The sequence below is a fragment of the Rhinatrema bivittatum genome, chromosome 6 (genome assembly GCF_901001135.1).
Source record: "Rhinatrema bivittatum chromosome 6, aRhiBiv1.1, whole genome shotgun sequence".
Lineage (NCBI taxonomy): Eukaryota > Metazoa > Chordata > Amphibia > Gymnophiona > Rhinatrematidae > Rhinatrema > Rhinatrema bivittatum.
The window spans coordinates 22,732,694-22,758,518 of record NC_042620.1 but is presented as its reverse complement, the minus strand read 5'-3'; the positions used below and the strand labels follow the sequence as shown (position 1 = coordinate 22,758,518).

The 25,825-nt window shown below is 45.1% G+C and overlaps 1 protein-coding gene across 1 annotated transcript in view; it reads left to right on the top strand.

Annotated features, from left to right (window-relative positions):
- CNTNAP5 (contactin associated protein like 5) overlaps positions 1–25,825 on the top strand; it is a 690,244-nt gene that overhangs the window by 544,050 nt on the left and 120,369 nt on the right. Inside the window, exons 14-15 of the mRNA XM_029605214.1 lie at positions 15,690–15,817; positions 15,979–16,149. Of these exons, the coding sequence (XP_029461074.1) occupies positions 15,690–15,817; positions 15,979–16,149 (299 nt within the window). The remainder of the gene's footprint in view (positions 1–15,689; positions 15,818–15,978; positions 16,150–25,825) is intronic.

The following is a 25,825-nucleotide window of genomic DNA, read 5'->3' as shown; positions in this document are numbered from 1 at the left end:
TTTTGTTCAGTCTACTCCTTCAGATTGTCCACTATGTTGCAGATCTTGGTATCATCTACAAATAGACAAACTTTACCTTCTATCCCTTCTGCCAACCTGTTCACAAAGATATTGAATAGAATTGGTCTCAAAACCGATCCCTGTGGCACTCCACTTAATACCTTTTTTTTCTTCAGAGCAGGTTCGATTTACATTTACATGCTGTCTCCTGTCACTCAACCAGTTTGCAATCCAGCAACTACCGTGGCTCCCACTCCCAAGCTTCTCGTTTTGTTCACGAGTCTTCTGTGTGGGATCTTATAAAAAAAACGTTATTAAAGTCCAAGTAAATCACATTGAGTGCTCTTCCCTGATCCAGTTATCTAACAAGACCTCCCCCTGGTGAAACCATGCTGCCTCAGATTGAGCAACCCACTAGATTGTCATTATCCTTTCCTTCAGCAGAGTCTCCATTAATTTTCCCACCACCAAGCTGAGGCTAACCAGCTTCTTTTCTGCTCCCACTCTTGTGAAGCAGCACCACTCCCTTTTCCAGGGATAGATTTTTTTTTTCTGCATTTCACAGCAGATTATATGTAGTGTAGGTATTTCCCTATCCCCAAAGAGCTTACAATCTAAGGCCTAGATTTATCAAATTGCTGTAAATATCACGTGCAGTCTAGCTGCAAAGTGCCCATTGTGCCACTGAGAGAGAGAAAGAGTTAGTAGTGTAGGGGTTAGGGGCCACTTTTACATGCAGAGTGAGACGTATGAACAGAACAGTGCTCTCTTGTGAAGATTTGATGACCTTCGGTGTGAAAAAAACTCACCCAAAGATGAGATTTGTGCAATGTTCTCTCACCCTAGCTTGATGAACTCTCTACCTGGATAACACCTGCCGAGCCTTCCCCGCCTCTAGCCCAACAGCCTGACTTAGAATTGTCCCATCACTTATGTAAATAAACAAATGCTAACTTGTAAATCACGCTTACAAGTTATCATGAAGTCGGCTCCTTGCCTCCCTCCCATACTCTATGGAATATAGTACTTTATCTTCGTTCTCCCTCTCTTTTTTTCCTACTCCCAGTTAAGGCATCCTTGTTATAATGTAACTTTATGCTCCTTTTAAATTGTCTCGTTGAGTGGTTGGTTTATAGTTACTGCTTAGTTCGATGTAAACCGAGTTGATTTGATTTGTATCAAGAAAGTCGGTAATAAAAGCCTTTAATAATAATAATAATAATCAAGCTAGGTTGAGAGAACATTGCACAAATCTCATCTTTGAGTGAGTTTCCTCACTCCGAAGGACATCAAATCTTTACAAGAGACCACTGTTCTGTTCTTACATCTCACTCTGCATGTAAAAGTGGCCCCTAACCCCTAAATTACTACCTAAGCCTCACCTCGAGTTACTTGGTGGGCCTCCTATAGTAGCATAAATAGGTTCCCTCCCTCCCTCCCTCTCCCTCCCTCTCCCTCCTCATCCTCCTCATCTCAGGCCCTCCCCCAGTCTAAAAGTGCCCTAAACAGAATTTGTGAAAAATTGTGTTATAGGCATAAAGCAATTGAGAAAGGTGGAGTTATTTTCGGTATTAAAACTGTGTGTTATGGCTTCACACTTTGCAAAGCCAGCCCATTTTTTTCAGAAATCCCGCCCCTGACTCCTCCCCTTTTAAACATTTGCATCACACTATGTGTTATGGTGCTTATCACATGCATTAAGGCATTTTTCGCATGCAAGAACACCATAACACAATGTGATAATTGACCTGTAAGTTTGTACCTGAGGCAATGGAGTGTAAAGTGACTTGCCCAAGGTCACAATGAGCAATGGTGGAACTTGAACCCTGGTGTCCTGGTTCATAGCCTGCTGCTCTAACCACTAGGCTACTCCTCCATTCCTATTGAACAGATCATTCAACGGACCCGCCAGCATATCTCTGCGCTCCCTCAGTATCCTGGGATATACGTTATCCACCACCCTGACCTTATCTACTTTCAGTTTTCCCAGCTCTTCCCATACATTCTCTTCTGCAAATGGAGTTTTGTCTACTCCACCCTCATCCACAGTCTTGTTATCTAGCGATGGTCCTTCTCCAGGGTCTTCTTTAGTGGACACCAAACTGAAGTATTTGTTTAATATGTTGGGCATTTCTTCATCTTTCTCCAAACATTGATCTTTGTCACCTTTCAATTTCACTATACCATTTCGGACCTTTCTCCTTTCTCTAATATATCTGAAAAATGTTTTGTCACCTCTCTTTACCTCTTTGGAAATATTTTCTTCTGCCTGACTATTAGCTTTCTTGATTTCTTTCTTCGTCTCCCTCAGTTTTACCAGATATTCTTTCCAGTATTCTTCTTTTTGGGATCCTTTATATTTTTTGAATGCTATTCTTTTTGCTTTTATTTTATCAGCTATCTCCATTGAGAACCAGATAAGTTTCTTATTTCTGTTGCTTTGTTTACTTTTCTAGCATATAGATTAGTTGCCTTTGTAATTGCTCCTTTTAGTTTGGCCCAATGTTGTTAAACCTTTCCCATTTTCTCCTAGTCTGCTAGTTCTTCCTCCAGGTATGTCCCCATTTTGATAAAGTCTGTATTTTTGAAATTCAAAAATCAATAGCATGGGATCTTCTTGGTGTTTGAGTACTTGCCAGGTTCTTGTGGTCTGGTTTGGCCTCTGTTGCAAATAGGATGCTGGGCTTGATGGACCCTTGGACTGAGCCAGCATGGCAATTTCTTATGTTCTTAAAACTTGCCTTCTCTGTATCCTATTTGCAATATCATACCATACCGTTTGATGATCACTGGTGCTAAGATGGGCACCCACCCGGACATTACAGACATTATCCCTGTACGTGAGCAATAGGTCGAGTATCACATCCTCCTGCATGGGTTCCGTTAGCATTTGTTTGAACAGAGTCCCTTGCAGGGCATCCACTATCGCTCTACTTCTGTTAGATTCCATAGAAGGGATTCTCCAGTATGCGTTCAACAGATTAAAATCTCCAACGATCAACACCTATCCCTTCTTTCCCATCTTTTGGATGTCTTTGACCAACTCTCAGCTGCTGCCCGAATACATTTGCAGCCTAGTAGCAGAACTGGTTGGCAGTATTGGGAACCCAATGGCATTGAGCGGCCCCTGAAGAAGGTTCTCCGAAACACGAGCCGTGTCGGGCCAGAGCCAGCGTTATACCCTATCTGCAACACCACGCTACGATAAGTGAAAAAATAACCTACTGCTAATTACCCACTGCTTTGTAAACTGTTATAAGTCCACGGTTACATTCCCATCTTTTCTGTGAGACCAATGATTATATCATTAAGACGGTGCAAAAGCTATCAACATCACCGCAATTGTTTCTAATAGTGGCAGCAGGGCCTGTGTTTGAATAGCCCGCCACACATATGAGGTCTCGTTAATCTACAATACTACTTTGGCAATGGCAAAGTTTGTTGGCCTACATGATGTTGTTTAGAAATTGACATATAGATTGCATCATACCTTAACAGTTTCTTTAAAATAAAGACTAAAAAAAAATGTAGCAGATTGGTTCCACAAGACTTCCTTGGCTAAATCCATATTGACTTTGTCCCATTAAACTATGTCTGTCTATATGTTCAGCAATTTTGTTCTTTATGAAAGTTTCTATCATTTTGTTGGCACAGACGTAAGACTCACTAGTCTGTAGTTTCCTGGATTACACTTTGATCCCTTTTTAAAAATTGGCCTTACATTGGCAACCCTCCAGTATTCAGGTACCAGAGACAATTTTAATAATCATTTACAAATTACTAATAGCAGGTCTTCAATTTCATTTTTCAATTCTTTCAACACTCTGGGATGTATACCATCTGGTTCAAGTGATTTGCTACTCTTTAGTTTGTCAATTTACCCAATTATATCTTCCAGGTACATGGAGATTTGTTTCAATTCTGCTGAATCATTACCTTTTAATGGCATTTCATTTTAATGGCATTTCATTTTAATGGCTAGTCAGATGGCATTTCTGGCATGGGTATCTTTCTTACATCTTCCTCAGTGAAGACCAAAGCAAAGAATTAATTTTCTGCTATGACTTTGTCATCCCTAAGTGCCCCTTTTATCCCTTGATTATTGATTAGTCCAACTGACTCCCTCACAGGCTTTCTACTTTGAATAGACCTGAAAAAGTTTTTATTATGAGTTTTTGCTTGCACGGCAAGCTTCTTTTCAAATTCTTTATTTGCTTATCCTGTTTCCTATTTTCTTCATTCAGTTTCCTTTTCCATTTTTTGAAAGATGTTCTTTTAGCTATTATAGCCTTTCTCACCTCACCTTTTAACCATGCTGAAAGTCATTTAGCCTTCTTTCCACCTTTTCTAATATGTGGAATACATCTAGTCTGGGCTTCCAAGATGATATTTTTAAACAATGTCCTCTTAACCTTTGCAGCTGCTTCTTTCAGTTTGTCCCTATTTTGTTCATTTTATCATAGTTACCTTTTTGAAAGTTAAATGCTGTCACTGTAGTTTTCTTTAGTGTTCTCCCTCAATTCAAACTTCATCATATTGCACCTCATCACTATTGCCAAGTGGCTCCAACACTATTACCTCTCGCTCTAAATCCCGTGTTCCACTAAGGTCTAGGTCTAAAATAGTTTCCCCTCTTATTGGTTCTTATACCAGCCGCTCCATGAAGCAGTCATTTATATCATCTAGGCACATCTCTAACATGTCCTGATGTAACACTCACCCAGTCAATACTGGGGTAATTGAAATCATCCATTATTACTGTGCTGCGGATTTTGTTAGCTTCCCTGATTTCTTTTAACATTTCATTGTCTGTTTTTTTTCATTCTCACCAGGTGGATGGTAATAAACTCCCACTGCTATTTTGTTCCCCTTTTCATCTGGAATTCCTAGCCTTAAAGATTGAACATTGCAATTTGTTTTCTGCAGAACTTTTATCCCGGTTAACTCAATAACCTCTTTAAAAAAAAAAAAAAGAGGGCATTGAGTCAATTAATAAAGGAGTAAAAAAAAAAAATTAGGCCAAGCCTTGATTGAAGTGTGGGCAAAGGACTTTGGCTTCTTGTCCTTAGATTGTGCTTATACCACACCATGAGTACACACTGTACTGACCAATTCCAGATGTTGCCAAAGTCAGCAATGTGACTTTGAATGTCTGAAAAGGGATACTCAAAATGTTACCTACACAAAGCCTTTCAATATTAACCTCCAACTTTTTGCTTGCACATTTTTCTAAAGTTCCTAATGATGGTGAATTGACCTCTCTTTTGTGTCTACATCACAAGTCAAGGTTTATTACAACTTTTAATGATGTAAATAAGGAAGATAAAAAACCCCAGAAAGGATCAAATTTGCATGCATTTGTGCAAAATTTATGTCAGGGGTCACATGAGATCAACCTTACCGATTAGAATCTCTCATCTCATACATATTCATGCACGTTTAAAGCCAAAATTTCATTAAGCAATTAGAGAACAAGTTGGCAGTTTTTCTAGTGCTCAACAGTAATTAAATACAGATTAATATGACATTTTTCCATAATTTAAAAACTGTTCTCCTAATAATTAAAACTGTCAAATTCAATTGCAGTACATTTTTTTTTTGTGTGAAGTGATAGTGCATGGGTTTAGTGTTACTCCCTCACAGGCTTTGCACTCTCTATAGTGCAAAGTGCAGAACAGAACAAAGGATGATAAACATGTAGTCAACAGCAAGTTCTCTAGCTATGTTAGTGGACAAATTCAGAGGGAGTTAAACATTCCTTCAGTAACTTTTTTTTGTTAATTTAACACAGTGAAGCTGCAAAGTCACCTGCATCCGGCTGAGTAAGTTAGCCAGAGAAACTTAATCTGACTAACTTGGCTGGGATATTTAGCTATCAGCCGTGCCTGTCTAATAGCTAGCCAGATAAGTTTCTCTGGCTAACTTTCAGCCAGATGAATAGCAGATCTAATTTACCAGCTAAGCTAGCCGGATATGTAGCTCTGTCCCAAAATATTCCATCCCACCCTTCACTTATCCGGATAACTTTTTAGCTTGATAAAAATGAGGCAATGGAGTGAATCTCTTCCATGCACGATTCTCACAGAAATATCTGAAGAAGATGGCTGTAGTCTTGCGAGAGTAGAGAGTTCCTGTTATGGCCGCCTCAGGCTCAACTCACCTCATGTCATGCTTGGCTCACTAATCCCGGTACACTCACGGCGGTGGCCAGTCACTGCTGCCGCCGCGTTCCTCCTGGCTCCCTGTGCTCCACGTGGTGGCTGGGATGCCGCCGATCAGCGTTGCGACCCTGGGCCTTCATAGGTGCGCACACCTTCCTAGGTGCGTCCCCAGCTGATGACATCATAGGCCCGGGATATTTAAGCTTCACCTCCAGCCACCACTAACTGACTTGGCAATGAGTTCTTTGGTTCCTATTGGTGCCATTTCCTTGTCTACGGACCTGTTGTTGCTGCTCTTCGGATCTCTGCGCTTCTCCACCCAGGTTCCTGTCTCGGTGCTTCCCACTCCTTGGGGCCTGGCTCAGTGCTACTTCACCTGGACTCTCTCTCAGCGCTTCCCGCTCCTCAGGGCCTGGCTCAGTGCTACTTCACCTGGACTCTCTCTCAGCGCTTCCCGCTCCTCGGGGCCTGGCTCAGTGCTACTTCACCTGGGACTCTCTCTCAGCGCTTCCCGCTCCTCGGGGCCTGGCTCAGTGCTACTTCACCTGGGACTCTCTCTCAGCGCTTCCCACTCCTTGGGGTCTGGCTCAGTGCTACTTCACCTGGACTCTCTCTCAGCACTTCCTGCTCCTCGGGGCCTGGGTCAGTGCTACTTCACCTGGACTCTCTCTCAGTGCTTCCCGCTCCTCGGGGACTGGCTCAGCGCTACTTCACCTGGACTCTCTCTCAGCGCTTCCCGCTCCTTGGGGCCTGGCTTAGCGCCTCTACATGTGAGCCCCTACTGCAGTGCCCTCTGCTCTTCGGGCTCCCACGGCACTTCTACATTGAGGATCTTGCTTCAGTGATTTTTACTCATCAGGACCTGGCTCAGTGCGGTAACTCTACCAGATTGTGTCTTGGTGTCCCCGCTCCTTGGGTCACCTCCCAGCGCTTCTACGACAGAAGGTCCTTTCACCACATTGCCGTGTCCCGAGCAGTACCTCTGCCCTGCTACTCTTCTGGCATCTGCTACAGTGGTCCCCCGCTCTAGCCCCTATTCAGCACACCACAGTTCAAGTCTCCGCACCTGCAACTCCTCATCTCGAGGCCACTCCCACGTGGTCCTGCTCTACACTCTTCGGAGCTGCAGTGGCCTTGCACCCCGTGAGACTCTGTCTCCTTCCTCCACCGAGAGTGCTCCTGTCCTGGACTGTACCTAACCTCTCGGACTCTCTCTGCATCCAGTCGTCTGCTCTCTCCGGGACCAGCCACACAGAGGTGCATCTAAGTCCAGCCGGCCCCGGCACCCAAGGGCTCAACCTGCAGGGAACGAGGGCCGGTACTGGCGAAGTCCCTGCTTGCCTCTGTTCCCGTCCAGCCTCGCCTCCTGACGGTGGGGACCTGTGGGGCCCAACCCTTCAGGTAGCATCAAACCCACCTCGGGCCAAGGTTCCACAATTCCTAACAGTTCCATGAGTTTACACAACCCTGTGTGACCAATCTGTATTTAAGAAGCATCGAAGTTCCTTACGCAACATGGCCACCTGCATGAGACAATTACGATTACTAAACGTATTCCGGTTTTCATGGCCACCAATACTTTTTTTCTTGAAGGAAATTCTGGATCTTTGTAGTTTGACCCTTTGAATGATTTGGGGGCCGATGCAATACAGTGCGCTCAGCCGAGCGCACTGTTAAACCGTGATGGGACACGGGATAAATAGGCGCTAATCCACCCCCTAATGCAATAGGGGGAGTAGCGCCTATTTAACGTGCGTCCGACGCGGATTGAATGAGATAGCGCTCATCACGTGCAAACATTATCACTGAAACTCTGTCACATCTCTGGGATCTCTGACCACTACTTCCCCCCCTTCTGCACATTCCAAGGGGGCCGACGCAACTATGTGCGCTGAAAGCGGGCGCTGACTTTTCAGTACCCGCTTTTTTAACGCACGCATGGCGCCCGCAAGGGGGGCACCATGCAATATGGAAATTAGGGGGGGGGGGGGTTGCGCTGTGCCCCAGTTTGCCTCGTGAACTGGAAATCCACCCACAGACATTCACGCCTGCTGATTTGGGCGGGCAGCTTTCCCATGCAAAAAAAACATGCGCGTGCGTATGAAATCTCAAAAGTGTGCATGTAAGTACAAACCCCTGCTCTCGGGGGGGGGGGGGGCAAATTGGATTCAGACAGCAACCAATGAGGGCGCCAAATGTTATGGTCCTGGGAACTGATAAGCATGGGGGTGGAACTTGCTGGTGCAGCTGTTACTACCCTTAACCAATAAACCTTGATCATTTTAATGCAACCCTAACATTCCTCTGTGCTTCATCGGCAAGGGGGAAAAGGGGAGTTTGGATTCAGGCAGCAAGCAATGAGGTCCGCGACTCTTACGGTAAAGGGTTCTGATCAGTGATTTGCAGACGTTAGGACTGCTTCTACGGTCAAGACCCGCATAGCATCTTCAAGCAGCTCTGTCTGACTTATCACGAGGACTCTGCTCACCTTGTAAAAATGTCGACAGCAGTAATTTTGATATGGCTTTCAGAGTGCTTGGTTCCCTTTGTTAATATTACTGCGCTTAACATGAGACTCGTTGGTAACCTGCATGGCACTACCCTTAACAGATCGCCCCTTCCCACTCCAGCAGTTTCTATCAGTTTTTATCCCTGTGTCCTGAAAGATGTCTCTGGCAGGGTTTTAAGGCTCAAAGCTGCCACCCATTTTTCCCACAGCTGGGGGAATCTTAAGTACTAGATTTCAGTTTCAGGAAGGACTAGAAGCGAGTGGTAAATGGAGCTCTCTCCGAGGAGAGTGGTACTATTAGTGGTGTGCTGCAGGGATTGGTCCTTGGGCCAACATTTTTGTCTGTGATATTGCAGAAAGATTTTTGGGACTGGTACAATATCTGTAACAGGGTAGACACCCAGGAAGGTGTGGAAAACATGACAAGGGATCATGTGAGGCCGAAGGTATAGTCGAAGGTCTGGCAGCTAAGATTTAATGCTAAAAAATTGTAGAATCCTGCATTATAGCTGCTAAACCAAAGAGAATGGGAGTAACCTGCACGGAGCTGCTGTTATAACATAGAAACATAGAAATGACGGCAGAAGAAGACCAAACGGCCCATCCAGTCTGCCCAGCAAGCTACGCACTTTATCCATTTTTTCCCTTTTTCTCTCTCCCACCTGTTACTATTGGCTTCCAGTACCCTCCAGCCCTAATTCCCCTCCACCCCACCACCAATTTAGAGAGCAGCGCCGTATCTGCATCCAAGTGAACGTCCAGCTCAATTAGGGGTAGCAACCGCCGCAACAAGCAGGCCACACCCCTGCCCCATACTCTTACCCACCCCTGTTTTTATTTTTTGGTTTGTCTTTTCTGGGTTGTTTTTGGAGATAGCAGCCCTCCACCCTTCCGCTCCGTGAAGGTGGAACACCAACTACTGGCCACTGGCCACTGGCATCCCGCTCCGTGAATGCCTCTGTGGCTACTGCCGCTCCGTGCAGTGTTTTGCTGCCTCCTCTTTATTCGCCATCGGAAACTTGCTGGGCAGACTGGAGGGAACATTTCAGCTGTTACAAATTTTTTTTTTTTAATTCAGTTTCCTTTTCACTGCACTCTTTTTGCATTTTGTGCATGCTATTTGCAAGTAGCACAAGCTAAACTGGAAAACAGAGTGAAGGAAAAATTAGTAACCTCTTGATATAAGACAAAAAAAAAAAAAAATAGCCCAGCGTGCAATCATTACTAAAGTCTGGAGTTCACATCTCTTTTTGGTGAATGACTTATTTGACAATCTGCAGCAAGTCACTTTATCTCCCCCAGTCTTAACTTTGCTCAACTGCAATTTGACAGTAATATTGTCCTTTTCCCCTTAACTAGTAAAGGTACTCACATGCAGCCCAGGTAGCAGTGGTTTTGCTGTGAGATCATTCAGTGCAGAGCTGTGCAATGCATTTGGATCCTTGTTTAACAGGAGGTAGCAGCAAATGTTTTATTACGTGCATTGCTGCCAAACGTTTTTCATATATAAGTAGCATCATTGTATATGGGTCTGCACATATTAACATGATCAGAACATTCTTGCCCAAAGAATTCGTGACCAAAGGACGAGCACAAGAAGGATAGGTGTACACAGGGGGATTCAAAGCAGAGCTTCCAGACTTGTAATGATATGTCCCCGTATCTAAGACCTGGCAGCGTACAATTATTGTGCATTCTATTCTCCATCCTGCCCTCACACAAGGTTGTCAAGTCTGATTTGATTTCATTAAAAAAAAAAAAAAAGTAACAAACTGTAATATCGGCTTACGTGGCTGTAATTTCTTTTTAAAGAGTTTAACAAAATTCTATTAATGTGAAATTTGGTATGGTGTAGACCAGAACTCATCATTCATGATCCACTGGAAAACTTGAAATGTGCATTAAAATATCTTTATACGAGGTACCAGAATTAATTAACCTGGGGGCTGAACAGAGGGAGAAGAATATAATATTAAGTAATAATGTGTGACAGATTTGTTTCTTACAGTTATAGTTAATAAGGATTTTTTTGCTGTGGGTGCAGAATCTGAGAAAATTCTAATAATGTACTAAGTCAGTAAAAAAAAAAAAAATTGCAGGAATTGAAAAAGCAGAGTTCAGTGCCTTATAGAAATCTTTTTTTTTTTTTGGGGGGGTCAGTGATAGGATACTCTCATGTTACAAGTTATTTCATATATGAATATAGAGTTTATCTAGAAATACTGCAAATCAAAATCACCGAAACGTGCAAAGTAATCCCATAGACAAATCAACTAAAAATACAATCAATCAAATGGGATGTCACCAAAACAATGTAGTCAAAAATATGTAGATGAGGTGTCATATAATTGGGTTAGGTTTGCACTATCAAGAAAAGGGAGCATGTCTGTTCAAATGTTAAGATCAAAGACCTACAGTCCCAATCATTTGTATTAAGTTTTGCAAAAATACAGAAAAGATCAAATCCAAAGGTAATGTTTTTCAAAATACCTTAAAAAGATCCAATAAATATTATGGAAGCCCCTGGACCATTCCCACAAGCACCAGCTGAAATGAATACACTGACCTGGTTCAAAGAAGCCGGTAAAAAACTGCAGCAGTACCAACGCTGACGTTGCGGTACAGTAATTTATTTATTTATTTATCTGTAGAGTTTTATATACCGTTATTCGGTAGAGCCATCATAATGGTTTACAAAATATGCAATTAGCATACAAAATATGCAATTAGCATACAATCAAATGGAGTTAACATGGTAGTTGGGAACAGTAGAGTATTGTGAACAGTAAACATTTTTTCTTAGTAGTTGAATAACAGAATAGTGAGGAGAACTCGCGGATTATAATACATTTGGACATCCCCAGAAGAATGACTGTCGGTTTGAAAGGCGGCCACGCTGGGACAGTAAGCCGTTTGGGTAACAACGATCCAGGAGAAACAGTGGGACAGGCAGCCGTTTGGGTAACAACGGTCCAGGAGAAATAGTAGCCATGGAAGTTGATTTACACTGCCTTTCATTTTAAATTGTGCACTTAAATAATACACTAGGGAGGAGGTTGGAGGTTAATGATTATAAACATATGATCAAACAGTGCCATGGGGCATGTATAATTATATGAAACCGACAACCCCTGCCTTATAATATTATGAAGGTGCTTTAAACAGGGGTTATAAGATTTTATTAATTGTTGGGAATATATAACGTTGTGAGCAGTGCAAGTAGATTTATTTTTGTTAATGTGAGGTGGCTGGACTTTGTCCAGTTTGATGTTGTGTATCTCAATACATTTCAGGCATTTGTGCGTAAGCAAACATCTGCACGTATGTTGTGGGTTAAATTGTGCGTATTTTATAAAACGCGTGCGGGTTATAAAATATTATAGTAGATCTCTGCGCGGCCATGTATGTGCATATAGGGGTAGATTTTTTTAAAAAGCGCGTTTGCGTACTTTTGTTTGCGCAGCAGGCGCAAACAAAAGTACGCAGGCTGTGCGCCGAGCCGCACAGCCTGTCTCCATTCCCTCCGAGGCCGCTCCGAAATCGGAGCGGCCTCGGAGGGAACTTTCTTTCGCCCTCCCCTCCCTTCCCCTCCCTTCCCCTACCTAACCCACCCCCCCGGCCCTATCTAAACCCCCCCCCCCCATACCTTTATCCATGGATTTACGCCTCCCGGAGGGAGACGTAAATCCACGCGCGCCAGCAGGCTGCTGGCACGCCGTGACCCGACCCGGGGGCGGTTCCGGAGGGCGCGGCCACGCCCTCGGAACGCCCCGGGCCGGCGCCACGCCCCCAGTCCCGCCCCCGAAACACCGCGCCCCACCCCCAAACGCTGCGTCGATCGGCCCCGCCCCGACACGCCCCCTTCGAAAAACCCCGGGACCTACGCACGTCCCGGGGTTCTGCGCGCGCCGGCGGCCTATGGAAAATAGGCGTGCCGGCGCGCAAGGCCCTGCTCTCGTAAATCCGGGCGGATTTACGCGAGCAGGGCTTTTAAAATCCGCCCCAGATGGCGCTGCGTAGAGTTTTTTGAAAGTTATCCTTATATAAATACTAAAATATATAAAACATCACAAATACACATACATGTATTAACACAACATTAAAATACATTTTATTGTATGGTGGACAGTCAGCTAGTGTGCAGCAGTGGTAACTTTTTTTTATTTATAATACTGCCCAACATAAAGGTTAACACAATTAGAGGAGAATTTTAAAAGACAGGAGAGTGTCAAAATCAGGGGATGTGTGTGCATGCACGTGTCCACCCGATGTTAAAAGCCACCTACATGCACGCACATTGCCTGACACCTCGATATCTCACTTGGAACAAAAAAGGGGTGTGCGGTGTGGGTGGGGCATAGGCATTCCAGGGCGGGGCCAAGGGATGTGCGCGCAAGTACCTATGTGCCTGGGCGCGCTTCCAGGTCCAGTGCTGCCGACATCTACTGTGGACGATGCAGCTGGGGGTATGCAGGCTAAAGAACCAGGGGGCTTTCAAGGACCTAGCTCTAGATTGGATGAACTGGTGAACCTGTCACGGCATGGGACGTGCGCCTGTTATAAAATCCCCCCCACTTGCACGGCCCAAACTTGACTTTGCACCGCTGGGCACACCCACTTGCATAGCTGAGTGCATGCATGTGCGTGCCTAGGCTAGAACATACTTCCCTGGGCTTGCGCCGGTGCACATGCATATATGTGTGTGTGTGCCCGCGTGCCCGTTTGGAAGTTACTGCTCCTGTTTACAGGTGATGGGGTAAAAGCATCAAAGCGGCTACCTGCCACTTTACTGAAAGTGATGGCCATCCAGGCTCTGGACCCTGCGCTATCTGGGCCTCACTAGGCCACAAGGGAGGGGGGGGGGGGGAAGAGGTAGGAGAAAAGGGTCACCAGAGGCTTAGGAAGGGGTTATTTTGCAAAAAGGGGCCGAGTTTAGATGGGAGGGGAGAGCTCTGACGCACGAAATATTTTATTTTTTTACTTTTTCTTATCAGTATTGAGGCCACATCAGAGGCGGGGGTGAGCCAGGAGGACTCACCAAACCTCCAGGGTTTTTCTCCACTTGGGAGGCCATCAGCCCCTTTAACAAGATGGCCCCAGGAACGTCAGGAAGTCTGTTAGTATCCCAGGGAACGTTAGCTACAGTTCAGGAGTCGTATCTAACTTTACATCAAATAACTCAGCTTCCGATTTATGAGTCAGGTTGCAGTATTTAAGTTCCACGAGATTGCCTTGCATTCGTTTACATATTATCAGAGTTAGATATATGGTATTTGAAATCCTGCACATTGTTGCTGCATTAGGCCATTTACCATGTGGTAAACACCTAACGCACCCTGCATGGTCTTAGTTTCTACCTGAGACAGTGGAGAGTGAATTAACTTGATCAAGGTCACAAGAAGCGTCAGCGGGATTTGATCCTTGCATTACCTGGATCTTAGCCTGCAGCTTTAATCACGAGGCTACCCCTCCACGCAAGTCCAGTTAAACATAACTGAGCAGTCCTCCTGCCACTAACAGGTACAAACATAGGGCCAGATTCTTTAAGGCATTTCTCCCATTTTGTGTCTGTGGGGAAAACCCTTTAGGGTAGATTTTCAAAGGCCCGCGCATGCATTCATGTGCGCGCGGTTCCCGGTGTGCGCATGTTATAAAATACGATTCCAGCGTGCATGTGCGGGCGGGTGGCGTCTCGCGTGCGCAAGGGGGGGGGGGGGATTTTAAAAAATAACCCACAGTGATGCGATTGGGCCTACACCGGTTCCCTCCCAGTCCGCTCCAATTAAGGAGCGGACTGGGAGGGAACTTTCCTATCTCCCTACCTTTCCCCTCTCCTCCCAGACCCCTAAACCTACCCTAAATATTGTCTTTTTTTGGTTGTTTTAGAACTTACCCGCTCCTCTGAGCAGGCGTAAGTTCTGTGCGCCGGCCAGCTGCCGGCTCGCCATTCCCTGGGGCAGGGCCTGATGGCTGCTGTCCCGGTAGGCCCCGCCCCGGCCTGCGCTGTCCCCGCCCCTTTCAAGGAGCCTGGCACTTCGGCGTGTATCGGGAGATACAAGCGTGGCCGGGGTGTTTCTAAAATGTGCTCGGCGCACACACACAAGGCTTGGCCACGCGCCTATCCCCAGGTCTTTGCGCATGCCGGGTTTTCAAAATTTGGGCTGTGGTGACTCAGGCACTTAGATCGTAAGCCCCTCTGAGGGTAAGAAAATACTCACAGTACCTGAATGTAATCCACTTTGAAGTGCCGAAAAGCTGAATTAAAAAAAAAAGGTCAGATAAATAAATAAATAAAGGTCATGTGCCATTGCCATGTGAGGTCATTATGCTTCAGGTCATCTTAAATATGTCAGTTTGCCATGGTGATTACAGTATGAGTGTGCACTCTCTACAGTTCCCTGCTGGAAACAAATGTTATTGACATTATCCGATAACGCTATGATTGCAAACATTAAAACCCGACCGGACTTCCATGAACTAGGGGAAGCTGCGGCATGCAGAACAGTATCACTCGGATCAGAACACCTCAAGAGGCCCATACTCAGCTGCTGGCCGGCTGGGAAATTTGGCCACTGAATATACCCGGCTATCTCAAAGTGAGCGGGAGACGTTTATCTGGCTAATTTTAGGACTGCTCTTCGGCTGCCCTAAAGTTATCCGGCTGTGTTAGCCAGACAGCGCTGAAAACTGGCATTTATCTGGCTATCTACCCCAAAACTCCTCACCTCACCCCCAAGCTCGCCAGATAACATGTTTGGGCTGGTCAGCGTGATGGGATTTCCTAATCCTTCCATTTGTCCAGCTGAGCCCAAAGTTAGCCAGACAGACGGAGCTGATGATAGGCCTCCTAAGTGTCTGATCAGTGCCAACTAGAATTATTTTATCGCTGTTTCTGAAATACTGCCTGTCCAGTCGCCTGGGTAAGGACGTTGGCGTCCCCTTTTCTGTGAAAGCTTAAAACGAAATTATTGAACCACAAAAGAAACTAAGCGAGCCGCTTATTTTTATGTCTGTTTCAGGACCGATGATACAGGTCTCCTTTCCTTCAAAGAACACCTGCCTGTCACCCAGATCGTCATCACAGACACAAACCGGTCAGACTCGGAAGCAGCGTGGAGAATTGGTCCCTTGCATTGCTATGGTGACCGTAAGTATGAAACACGAACGCCCCATGACCCTCGGCTATGTGCCATTTTTTTTTCTTTTAATCCTCGCTCGTTTGCTCCACTTCGGAGAGGGTTGGGTTTTTTGGGTTTGTTTTTTTTCTGCATCCCAGACAATTCTAAATGAAGAATTTTAAATTTGCAGGAAGTTTCTGGAACGCGGCTTCCTTTAACACCGAGGCGGCCTACCTCCTTTTCCCTACCTTGCACGCAGAGATCAGCGCGGACATTTCTTTCTTCTTCAAAACCACGGCTCTCTCCGGCGTCTTCCTGGAAAACCTGGGGATGAAAGATTTTCTGCGCGTTGAAATGAACTGTAAGTGCTGATGTATGGATCTTGCCGTGCTACGTCGATTGGTTGAAGAAGGGGGGAAAAAAATGAAACCCTCGGTGTTTTTGAAGTGTAGTTGTTACCTGTACAGAGCGGCTGAAGACAAAGCGCTGTTCTGTTCAGAACTCGGCCGATATAAACTCAGAATTTCCGCAGTGTGAAATCCAGACCTGGCAGCACAACCGGAGGCTGGAAATGTAGTCCGGAGTACAAGTTGCTGTGTGGAGATTCTGTGAAGGCTCTGCTTCCTTTCATTAGGGCAATGTAAGAATTGTAGTGCATGGTACTTTCAAGACCATCTTGCACATCTGAAAATGAGGCGTGCAGGGTCTCAGCGGGATGTGACCCTCATCATTTTGGGGTAAACTTTAATTCTAGTGCTAAAAAACAGTGAAGAGGTACAATCTAGTAGTTTAGGCACTGAATTAAGAGTTTGGGGATAGAGTTTGAAGCACCCCTATTCCATTACTCTTTGTATGACCTCGACAAGTCAGGTTTTGTACTTATGACTAAATTCACCCAACTGTAATTGGTTTGAACCTTGAATAGGATATAGTAACAAAGCACAGCGTAATATAGTATTGATGGCAGAAAAAGACCAAATAGGCCATCCATTCTGCCCAGCAAATTTCTTAATGTAGTAACTGCCTCTCTGTGCAGGTTACCCCCATGTTTCTGTTAAGAGTAGTAACTGCCTCTCTGTGCAGGTTACCCCCATGTTTCTGTTAAGAGTAGTAACTGCCTCTCTGTGCAGATTACCCCCATGTTTCTGTTAAGGGCAGTAACTGCCTCTCCATGCAAGTTACCTCCATTTTTCTGTTAAGGATAGTAACTGCCTCTCCCTGCAGGTTACCCCCATGTTTTTGTTAAGGATAGTAACTGCCTCTCCCTGCAGGTTACCCCCATGTTTCTGTTAAGGTTGGTAACTGCCTCTCCGTGCAGGTTACCCCCATGTTTCTGTTAAGGGTGGTAACTGCCTCTCCGTGCAGGTTACCCCATGTTTCTGTTAAGGATAGTAACTGCCTCTCCCTGCAGGTTACCCCCATGTTTCTGTTAAGGTTGGTAACTGCCTCTCCGTGCAGGTTACCCCCATGTTTCTGTTAAGAGTAGTAACTGCCTCTCTGTGCAGGTTACCCCCATGTTTCTGTTAAGAGTAGTAACTGCCTCTCTGTGCAGATTACCCCCATGTTTCTGTTAAGGGCAGTAACTGCCTCTCCATGCAGGTTACCCCCATTTTTCTGTTAAGGATAGTAACTGCCTCTCCCTGCAGGTTACCCCCATGTTTCTGTTAAGGATAGTAACTGCCTCTCCCTGCAGGTTACCCCCATGTTTCTGTTAAGGTTGGTAACTGCCTCTCCGTGCAGGTTACCCCCATGTTTCTGTTAAGGTTGGTAACTGCCTCTCCGTGCAGGTTACCCCCATGTTTCTGTTAAGAGTAGTAACTGCCGCTCCGTGCAGGTTACCCCCATGTTTCTGTTAAGGATAGTAACTGCCTCTCCCTGCAGGTTACCCCCATGTTTCTGTTAAGGTTGGTAACTGCCTCTCCGTGCAGGTTACCCCCATGTTTCTGTTAAGGATAGTAACTGCCTCTCCCTGCAGGTTACCCCCATGTTTCTGTTAAGGATAGTAACTGCCTCTCCCTGCAGGTTACCCCCATGTTTCTGTTAAGGTTGGTAACTGCCTCTCCGTGCAGGTTACCCCCATGTTTCTGTTAAGAGTAGTAACTGCCGCTCCGTTCAGGTTACCCCCATGTTTCTGTTAAGGCTAGTAACTGCCACTCCGTGCAGGTTATTCCCATGCCTTCTGTTAAGGATAGTAACTGCCTCTCCGTGCAGGTTACCCCCATGTTTCTGTTAAGAGTAGTAACTGCCGCTCCGTGCAGGTTACCCCCATGTTTCTGTTAAGGATAGTAACTGCCGCTCCGTGCAGGTTACCCCCACGTTTCTGTTAAGGATAGTAACTGCCGCTCCGTGCAGGTTACCCCCACGTTTCTGTTAAGGATAGTAACTGCCTCTCCGTGCAGGTTACCCCCATGTTTCTGTTAAGAGTAGTAACTGCCGCTCCGTGCAGGTTACCCCCATGTTTCTGTTAAGGATAGTAACTGTCGCTCCGTGCAGGTTACCCCCATGTTTCTGTTGTGGTAACTGCCACTCAGTGCAGTTTACCCCTAAGTCTTATATATTAACATAGCAACATTTTTACTGGGTGAGGAGCCTTCTTGAAAATACAGACAATGTTGTTTTTCTTTTGGACTTGGCCTTTGAAACAGCCCCGTGCTTTTTCCTGTATGTCTGTGCATCAGAACTAGGGATGTGAATCGTGTGCCCGATCGTCTTAACGATCAGGTTCGGCTAGAGGGGGAAAAAAATCTGATCGGTGGGTGATGTGGAGCATTGGCTGGCCGGCTGGCCGGCGCCATCTTTAAAGATGGCGGCCATCTTTACAACAGCGGCGGCCATCTTTAAAGACGGCGCCGGCCAGCCAGTGCTCCTACCATGTGACAGGGGCTGGCCAATGGCACGGATACCCTGTCACGTGGTAAGGGCAAAGGTCCATCTGCGCCATCTTTATGAGTGGCAGCCGACGGCCCGAGAACAGGAGATCGCTCCCGGGACCACCACTAGACCACCAGGTAATTTTAAAATGTTTTGGGGGGCTCGGGAGGGTGGGGGAAGCTAAGGGGTCGTTTTTAAAGGGTCGGGTGGTTTTTTTTTTTATCGGGCCATCGGCGCCATTTTTGAGTAGCAGCCAAAATGGCGCCGATGGACCGAGAGCGGGAGATCGGTCCCCGCGCCCCCACTGGACCACCAGGTACTCATAAAAAGTTTTGGGGGGGGGTTCGTGAGGGTGGGGGAAGGTTAGGGATTAGTTTTTTATAAGGTCAGGGTTGGTTTAGGGGTTGTTTTGGTGTGCTGGTTTTCCCCACCCTCCCCCCTCCCCCGATTTACGATTTTTCACGATAAATCAGGGGAATTTCTATTGTATCGCGACTCTTAATGATTTTTGACGATTTAAAAAATATCTGATGATTTTTTTAAATCGTCAAAAAACGATTCACATCCCTAATCAGAACCCCATACCATAAAAGTCGGGGCCCAAGTTGGTGGATGACTGAATCTAGTTCCCCTTCCCCCACTGTGAAAGCAGAGAGTTATGTTGCGACAAAAGCATCAAGGCTTGTTGGTTAAGGGTAGGTACCCCTATGCATGCTGTTAAGGGCAGTAACCGCCACTGAGCGGGTTACCTCCATGCATCCTTTTCTTCATTTCCATCCTCCAGCCTTTAGGGATCCCCAGTGTTTATTCCATGCATCTTTGAATTCTCTGACTGTTTTGTATTCACCACCTTTTCCGGAAGGGCATTCCAGGCATCCACCACCATCTTCTTGAACAAATGTTTTCTGATGTTGGTTCTGAGTTGTCCCCCGGGAGGTTCATTTCATGACCCCTACTTCTATTGTATCCTTTCCAACAGAAAAGGTTCAAGGAACGTGCATCATTAAAAATGTTCACATATCTGAAGGTCTATATTGTATCTTCCCTGGACCTCCTGTCTTCCAGGGTGTACATATTCACATCCTTCAGCCTCTCCTCTTAGGTTTTCTGATACTGATCCCTCACCATTTTGGTCGCCCTTCTCTGGACCATCTCCATCCTGTCTCTTATCATTTGACCAGATCGGTTTCTTTTTCCTCTTACTTTTGTTTACTTTTCTAATCTATAGATGTGTTGCCTTTGTAATAGCTCCTTTTTAGTTTGGCCCAATGTTGTTTCGCCTCACCCATTTTCTCCCAGTTCTCTAGTTCTTCCTCCAGGTATGTCCCCATTTTGGTAAAGTCTGTATTTATGAAATTCAAAACTCAGGTCTTCATGAGACACTTCTGTATCCTATTTGTGATATCTAACCAAATCATTTGATGGTCACTCATACTCAGTTTGGCACACACCTGGACATTAGAGACATTATCCCTGTTAGTGAGCACAGTAAAACTGTGCTCACTAACAAAGTCTTTGACATGGCTCCACAGGAATAATCTTAGGAAATATTTCTTTACAAAAAGTGTAGTGGATTCACGGAACAGCCTCCCTGTGCAGGTGGTTGAGACAAGGGCCGTATCAGAATTCAAGAATACTTGGGACAAGCCCAGAGGATCTCTGAGGGGGAGGAATAGACTATAAAGCTGAGCAGACTATAAAACTGTGCCTAGGCAGACCAAATAGTCTGTATGCTCTTTATCTGCCAGCATGCTCGTTCAGTCAGCCTAGGCATCAGAAGTGAGTGCTTGTGTCTTGGAAGCTCTAATTTATGTAGCACATTGGGATCCTTCCTGGATGAAAGGCAGTTTGGAAAGCAAAGTTAATGCAGTGGCTTATTCATATGTTAATTCGTATTATTAGTTAATATCAGTGTTCCCTATAATAAATTTGTAATATCCTCAGTCAAAGAATAATATAGAAGTTAAAATAATGTTGAAGTATCTGATGCACTAGCAGTTAATAAATAAATCAGTAAACGGAGTCAGCTGAAAGAAAACAAACAAAGTAATTAGACATGGGAACATTTGCAACAGAAGGTGGCAAACTAATCCGATGAACTGGAGGAAAAAACAGAATCAGCTGAAGAGCCTTTTTTTTTTTGTCAAAATCCACAGTGAAATCATCGTAATCAGTGGCAATAGGAAGAAAAAATGAGCAGATATTTTTTTTGCAGATCTCAGGGAAGTGTGGATTTGTTCAACTACAACCAGGATAAGTTAGACGTCAGTCAACTACTTTGCAATTTGCCCATCCCTACAGTTGAGTGAGATAGGATGGGGGGATGTTTGAGTCTTTTTGCCTTTTTTTACCCTCCATCTTGTAATTTCCATTTACATAGAGCATGGTCTGGGACACTTTCAGTGGCTCAAGGTCTGTCTTGCTGGGGGGAGGAATGGGTGGGGAAGGGGGATGGGCCCAGGCTTGATCCTGTGGGGTTGGATTTAATAGGAGAGAGGAGCAGGGATGGCGTCACCGTTCCATGGTAGAGGGAAGGCAGTCTGGCCTTACTGAGGAGCCTGTCCTCGCTCGGGATGGGGATGATATCCCCCTGTCCTAACTGGCCCTTTAACTTCAGGTTTCTTTGCCCCGGGCATTTTGGCATGGACTGCCTGCATCCTACACTTTGGCCTTTTCTGCTTTTTTTTTTTTTTTTTTTTTTACCCCACATCTGCTAAAGAGGCTGCTCTTTCTGGGTGCACGACAAATTTTGCTGCGTCCCACAGCACGTGCAGTTTTAACACGCCTGTTAAACTTTTATGGTGTGCGCTAAAAAAATATGAGCACTAGTTTTCGTTTATAGGCCCCCTACGTTTAATATCATCAGAAGTAGATTGAATTTTGTGCCATATTAATATATTGCATTTTCAGGTTAAAAAAAACAACAACCCGAAAAACAGGATCTAGTCATGGAGGGCAATAGTCACATTGCCAGCAGAAGATGGCGGTAATGGGTACTTTTTTATCCGTGAACCTTCCTACCAATATCCAAAAGTAAACTTTCCCTTTGAAAATTGCCTCAGATAAAAGTACTCACGCTGCTTTACAACTGCTTTCTGTGATGCACTTTTTCCAAATAAATTTAAATTTGGATGTTTTAAAATCGAAAACCCTCCCCAAACTCTTCCCTCCTCACTGTGGGTAAAGTTATCCCCATAGTGATAAATAATTATGCTCATAACTTTATCCGCCTGTAGGGTGGGCAATTTCTAACGAGCTCATTTCCATAGGTAAAATTGGTTTTGAAAACCGTCCTGTTGTGCTTATTGAATTATCTGAGTGCCTTTATCAAAGCAATTAACAACAATGTAACTCCCATTTATCTAGAGGGAGCTAAGTGTGGGGACTTTTGTCTGTTTTTTTAGAGAGGAGCTCGGTCAGACTGGAGGGTCACCTGTCAGATGGGTGGCGCCTTACTGAACTTATTGCTTGCTGTTTGGGGGGGGGGTGTCTTCAGTTTTGAAAGTAAATTCTGGTTGCTGGTAGGGGCAGATTGTTTAAATACTCTCCCTTCCTCCCACCCTCAGGCTCTAAGCTTATAATATGGGCAGCCAGCACTGAAGGTCCCCTCCCATCGATTCCTTACAACCTTATAATATAAATAACACTCAAAGACAGCGTTCTGGAATTCAAACAAGGCCGCAGCTTTATTGTTACGATAAATCACCAGAGCCAATTTATCACTCTAAATTCCCACCCCGGGATCATCTGCCACGCCCCAGCACAATGACCCCTCCGCAGGTCACCAAACCTGCACAAACCAGCAGCATCCCGCCACTAACCGGGACCCCCACCACAGCCCCCCAGCAAGGGGTCCCCAGCATGAGACTGAACCCAGTCCCACGCAGCTGAAGGCAGGGTCAAGAAAGCCCGCTACCTAGCGGGTTCCTTGCTTTAAACCCCACCCCAAATGAGTCCTGCTCTGGTCACTCTGCTTAAGCCCCCAAGCTGCGACAAACCAGCCCCATAAAATACAGAAACAAGGGGAGGGAGGGAGGGGATCAGGCTGGTTGCGCGCATCAAAAAGGGGCAGGCACAACGGCTCCGCCCCTTTTTACGCCCATTTGAATTGTGATGACGCGGCGCGGCCGACCTACCAAAACCATATGGTCGGCTGGTCAGCCCCGCCACATCATGGCCACATCGGCGCAGGGGGAGGGGGGGCCGGGCCAGGATGCGCATCCCAACTCCCCCCCTTGCCCGCCCCCGCACAAACATCCGACCAGAGGAGCCCAGCTGGCGCCCACATTATCATGGGCCCAGCGAGACAGGCTCACCCGGCTCTTCCAATATATAGACTACTGCATAATTAGGGGACTGGGAAAAGTTTCAGGTTGGCAGTCAATCAGTAGCCTCAAACAAGTGTCGATGCATGGTCATGCCTGATTGACACTGACCAACATTTCAAAGAAATAGGTGGTCCATTTAGTAATTTGCAAACAAAGTAGTCAAAATTAACTAAATTAGTCTAAGAAACTTTACTTCTGTAGCAAATCAAATGTTAAAATATGCAGACAGTAGTCAGCAGCAAAATGGAGGTTATTCAAGTGCTACTTATATGATTATCTACCAGTTCATGAGAAGTATGCACTTGGAGCAATGAGCTCCTGGCTCTCTGATGATCAGTCTGACCCCTGGAGGCCAGAGTGGAAGGCAGGGAGGAGCAGAGGCAGACCGAGAGGTATATAGAGGAGACCTTCAGGGACATAGTAGAGCAGTCCCAACTCAAGTCTAGCAGCTTCCGTGCTGTTTTGGAGGATTAAAGTCGCCTGAAGGGAGACCATCACTTTGGAGTGGCAGGAAGTAATCCTGAGGTCAGGACCTACCCTCCAGATGTTGTGTTATCCTCTTGCACTAAGGATGTGTCTCCAGAGGTCTGTGCCTAGGAGGAAAATGTTTGGGCAGCTGTTGTATTTGGTGATTCAATCATTAGGAATGTGAATAGCTGGGTGGCTGGTGGGCATGAGCCCTTTTTGGTAACTTACCTGCCTGGTGCAAAGATGGCGGCCTCACACATCTTCTAAATAGGATCTTATAGAGACCTGGGGAGGAAGTAGCTGACATGGTATGTATGGGTACCAGTGAGTTAGGAAGATGCAAGAGGGAGGTCCTGGAGGCCTAATTTAGGTGTTTAGGTAGGATACTTACATCCAGGACCTTCAGGGCAGCATTCTCATAAATATTTCTCATTCCACATGCAAGACACTAGAGGCAAGCAGAACACTGGAATCTCAATTCACGGCTGACACAATGGTGCAGAGAAGAGGTTTTAAGATTTGTTAGGAACTGGGCAGAATTTTGGGGAAGTGGGAGCCGATTCCAAAAGGATGAGCTCCACCTTAACCAGGGTGGAACTCAGCTGCTGGAGCTAACATTTAAAATGGAGATAGAGCAGCTTTTAAACTAGAACATGGGGAAAAGCTGACAATCACTTAGCAAGGCATGGTTTCGAAGGAGGTATCTTCAAAGGATACCGACTAATCAAGTAAGAGAGGTGATTGTAAAAGCTGAAAAACTCCAGAGGGATTTAAATACAGTGCACTCAACTAAAATGACTCCAAACTGCCTGTATCATCTGATAATAAGCAAGTTGTGGGTGTGTATAAAAATAGCACAAATAAACCTACTTTAAAATGTCTGCATGCGAATGCCACAAGTCTGACATGTAAAGCTGGAGAGTTAGAATGTATGGAGCTAAAGAAAGATATAAACACAGAGGGCCCAATATTCAAAGCGCATTTAGTGCTAATTAGCCGGAAAAGCAGGACTTCTGTGGCTAAGTAGCAGCCGCTGAATATTCACCTTCATTCAGCGGCCACCGCTTAGCCGTATAAGTTCCTTATATGGCTAAAAATTACATTCACAAAAAGTAGGCGTGTACTGGGTGGATTGAGGGCAGAGCGAGTTACCATATGACTTACATGCCTAACAACTGATATTTGGAGTTAGCAACATAAGTATCCCGGTAAGTTTAGATGCCCCATAACTTAGCCAGATAAGTCTACTCATCTAAACTTAAAGGTAGATTTTAAAAGCCTCACGTGTGCAAAAACAACCACTTTCATGCGTAAGTGGCCCGAGTGGGAGCCACATGAATTTTAAATAGCTGGGAAGGGTGTGCATACATTGAATGACACATGCCCAGAAAAAGTAGACAGGGCATAGGCAATGCTGACATGCATAGCTCTGAATTTTCCTCAGCCAGCACATGATACGTGCAACACTTTACTTCAGCTCCCTCTTAGGTACAGGAGTCTGGTGAACATGAATGTGTGTGTGAGAGAGAGAGAGGACTATAGGGCTCAGTCTAATACTCTATATATGGCCATTGTAAGGGGGCACTTTCATTCGGGGTGAGTTTCCAGGAGTTGGGTTGGGGTTAGGGGTGGTGGTGTTACAGACATATTCAGAGGTAACCATTGTAAAATTCAAATCATTAAACATTTTTTGAGCTTATAAGTGATAAAAAGGAGTTGATTTGTACAATGCAGCTAGCAGAGGCTGCAGTGTATAAATCAATTCCTCTTTTTAGAATTTCATCACTTATAAGGTCAAAAAATCTTCAATGATTTGAATTTTACAATGGATACCTCTGAATATGTCTGTAACAACACTCCCCTAACCCCAACTCACCTCCTGAAAACTCACCCCGAATAAAAGTGTCCCCTTATAACGGTCCATATATAGAGTATCAGACTGAGCCCTATAAAGAATCCCTCTCTCTCTCTCCAATGTTCACCAGACTCCAGTGCCCAACAGGGAGCTGTGCAAAGTGCCACATGTAAGATATTGTTAAAATTCAAAAATAAAAATAACAGATATAATAATGAATAGTGGAATATTTTGCACATATGGTTCAAAGATGTAGTTGTTTAAAGGTGTATGAATGGATGAGGGTGTGTGTGTTAGTTTTTAATATGTATAAATAGGATGTTTATATATATGTGGAGTAAATAAACATAATTTAATCATATTTATGATTGATATTTTTCTCTATGGGTGCATTCATGTGAGATATGTGCATACAGGTGTAGATATGCACACATGAATAGTAATTTATAACCTATGCACAAAGGTTAAAAAATAGCACATATTTTTGTGCATGGCGCATGTGTGGCTCTTTTAAA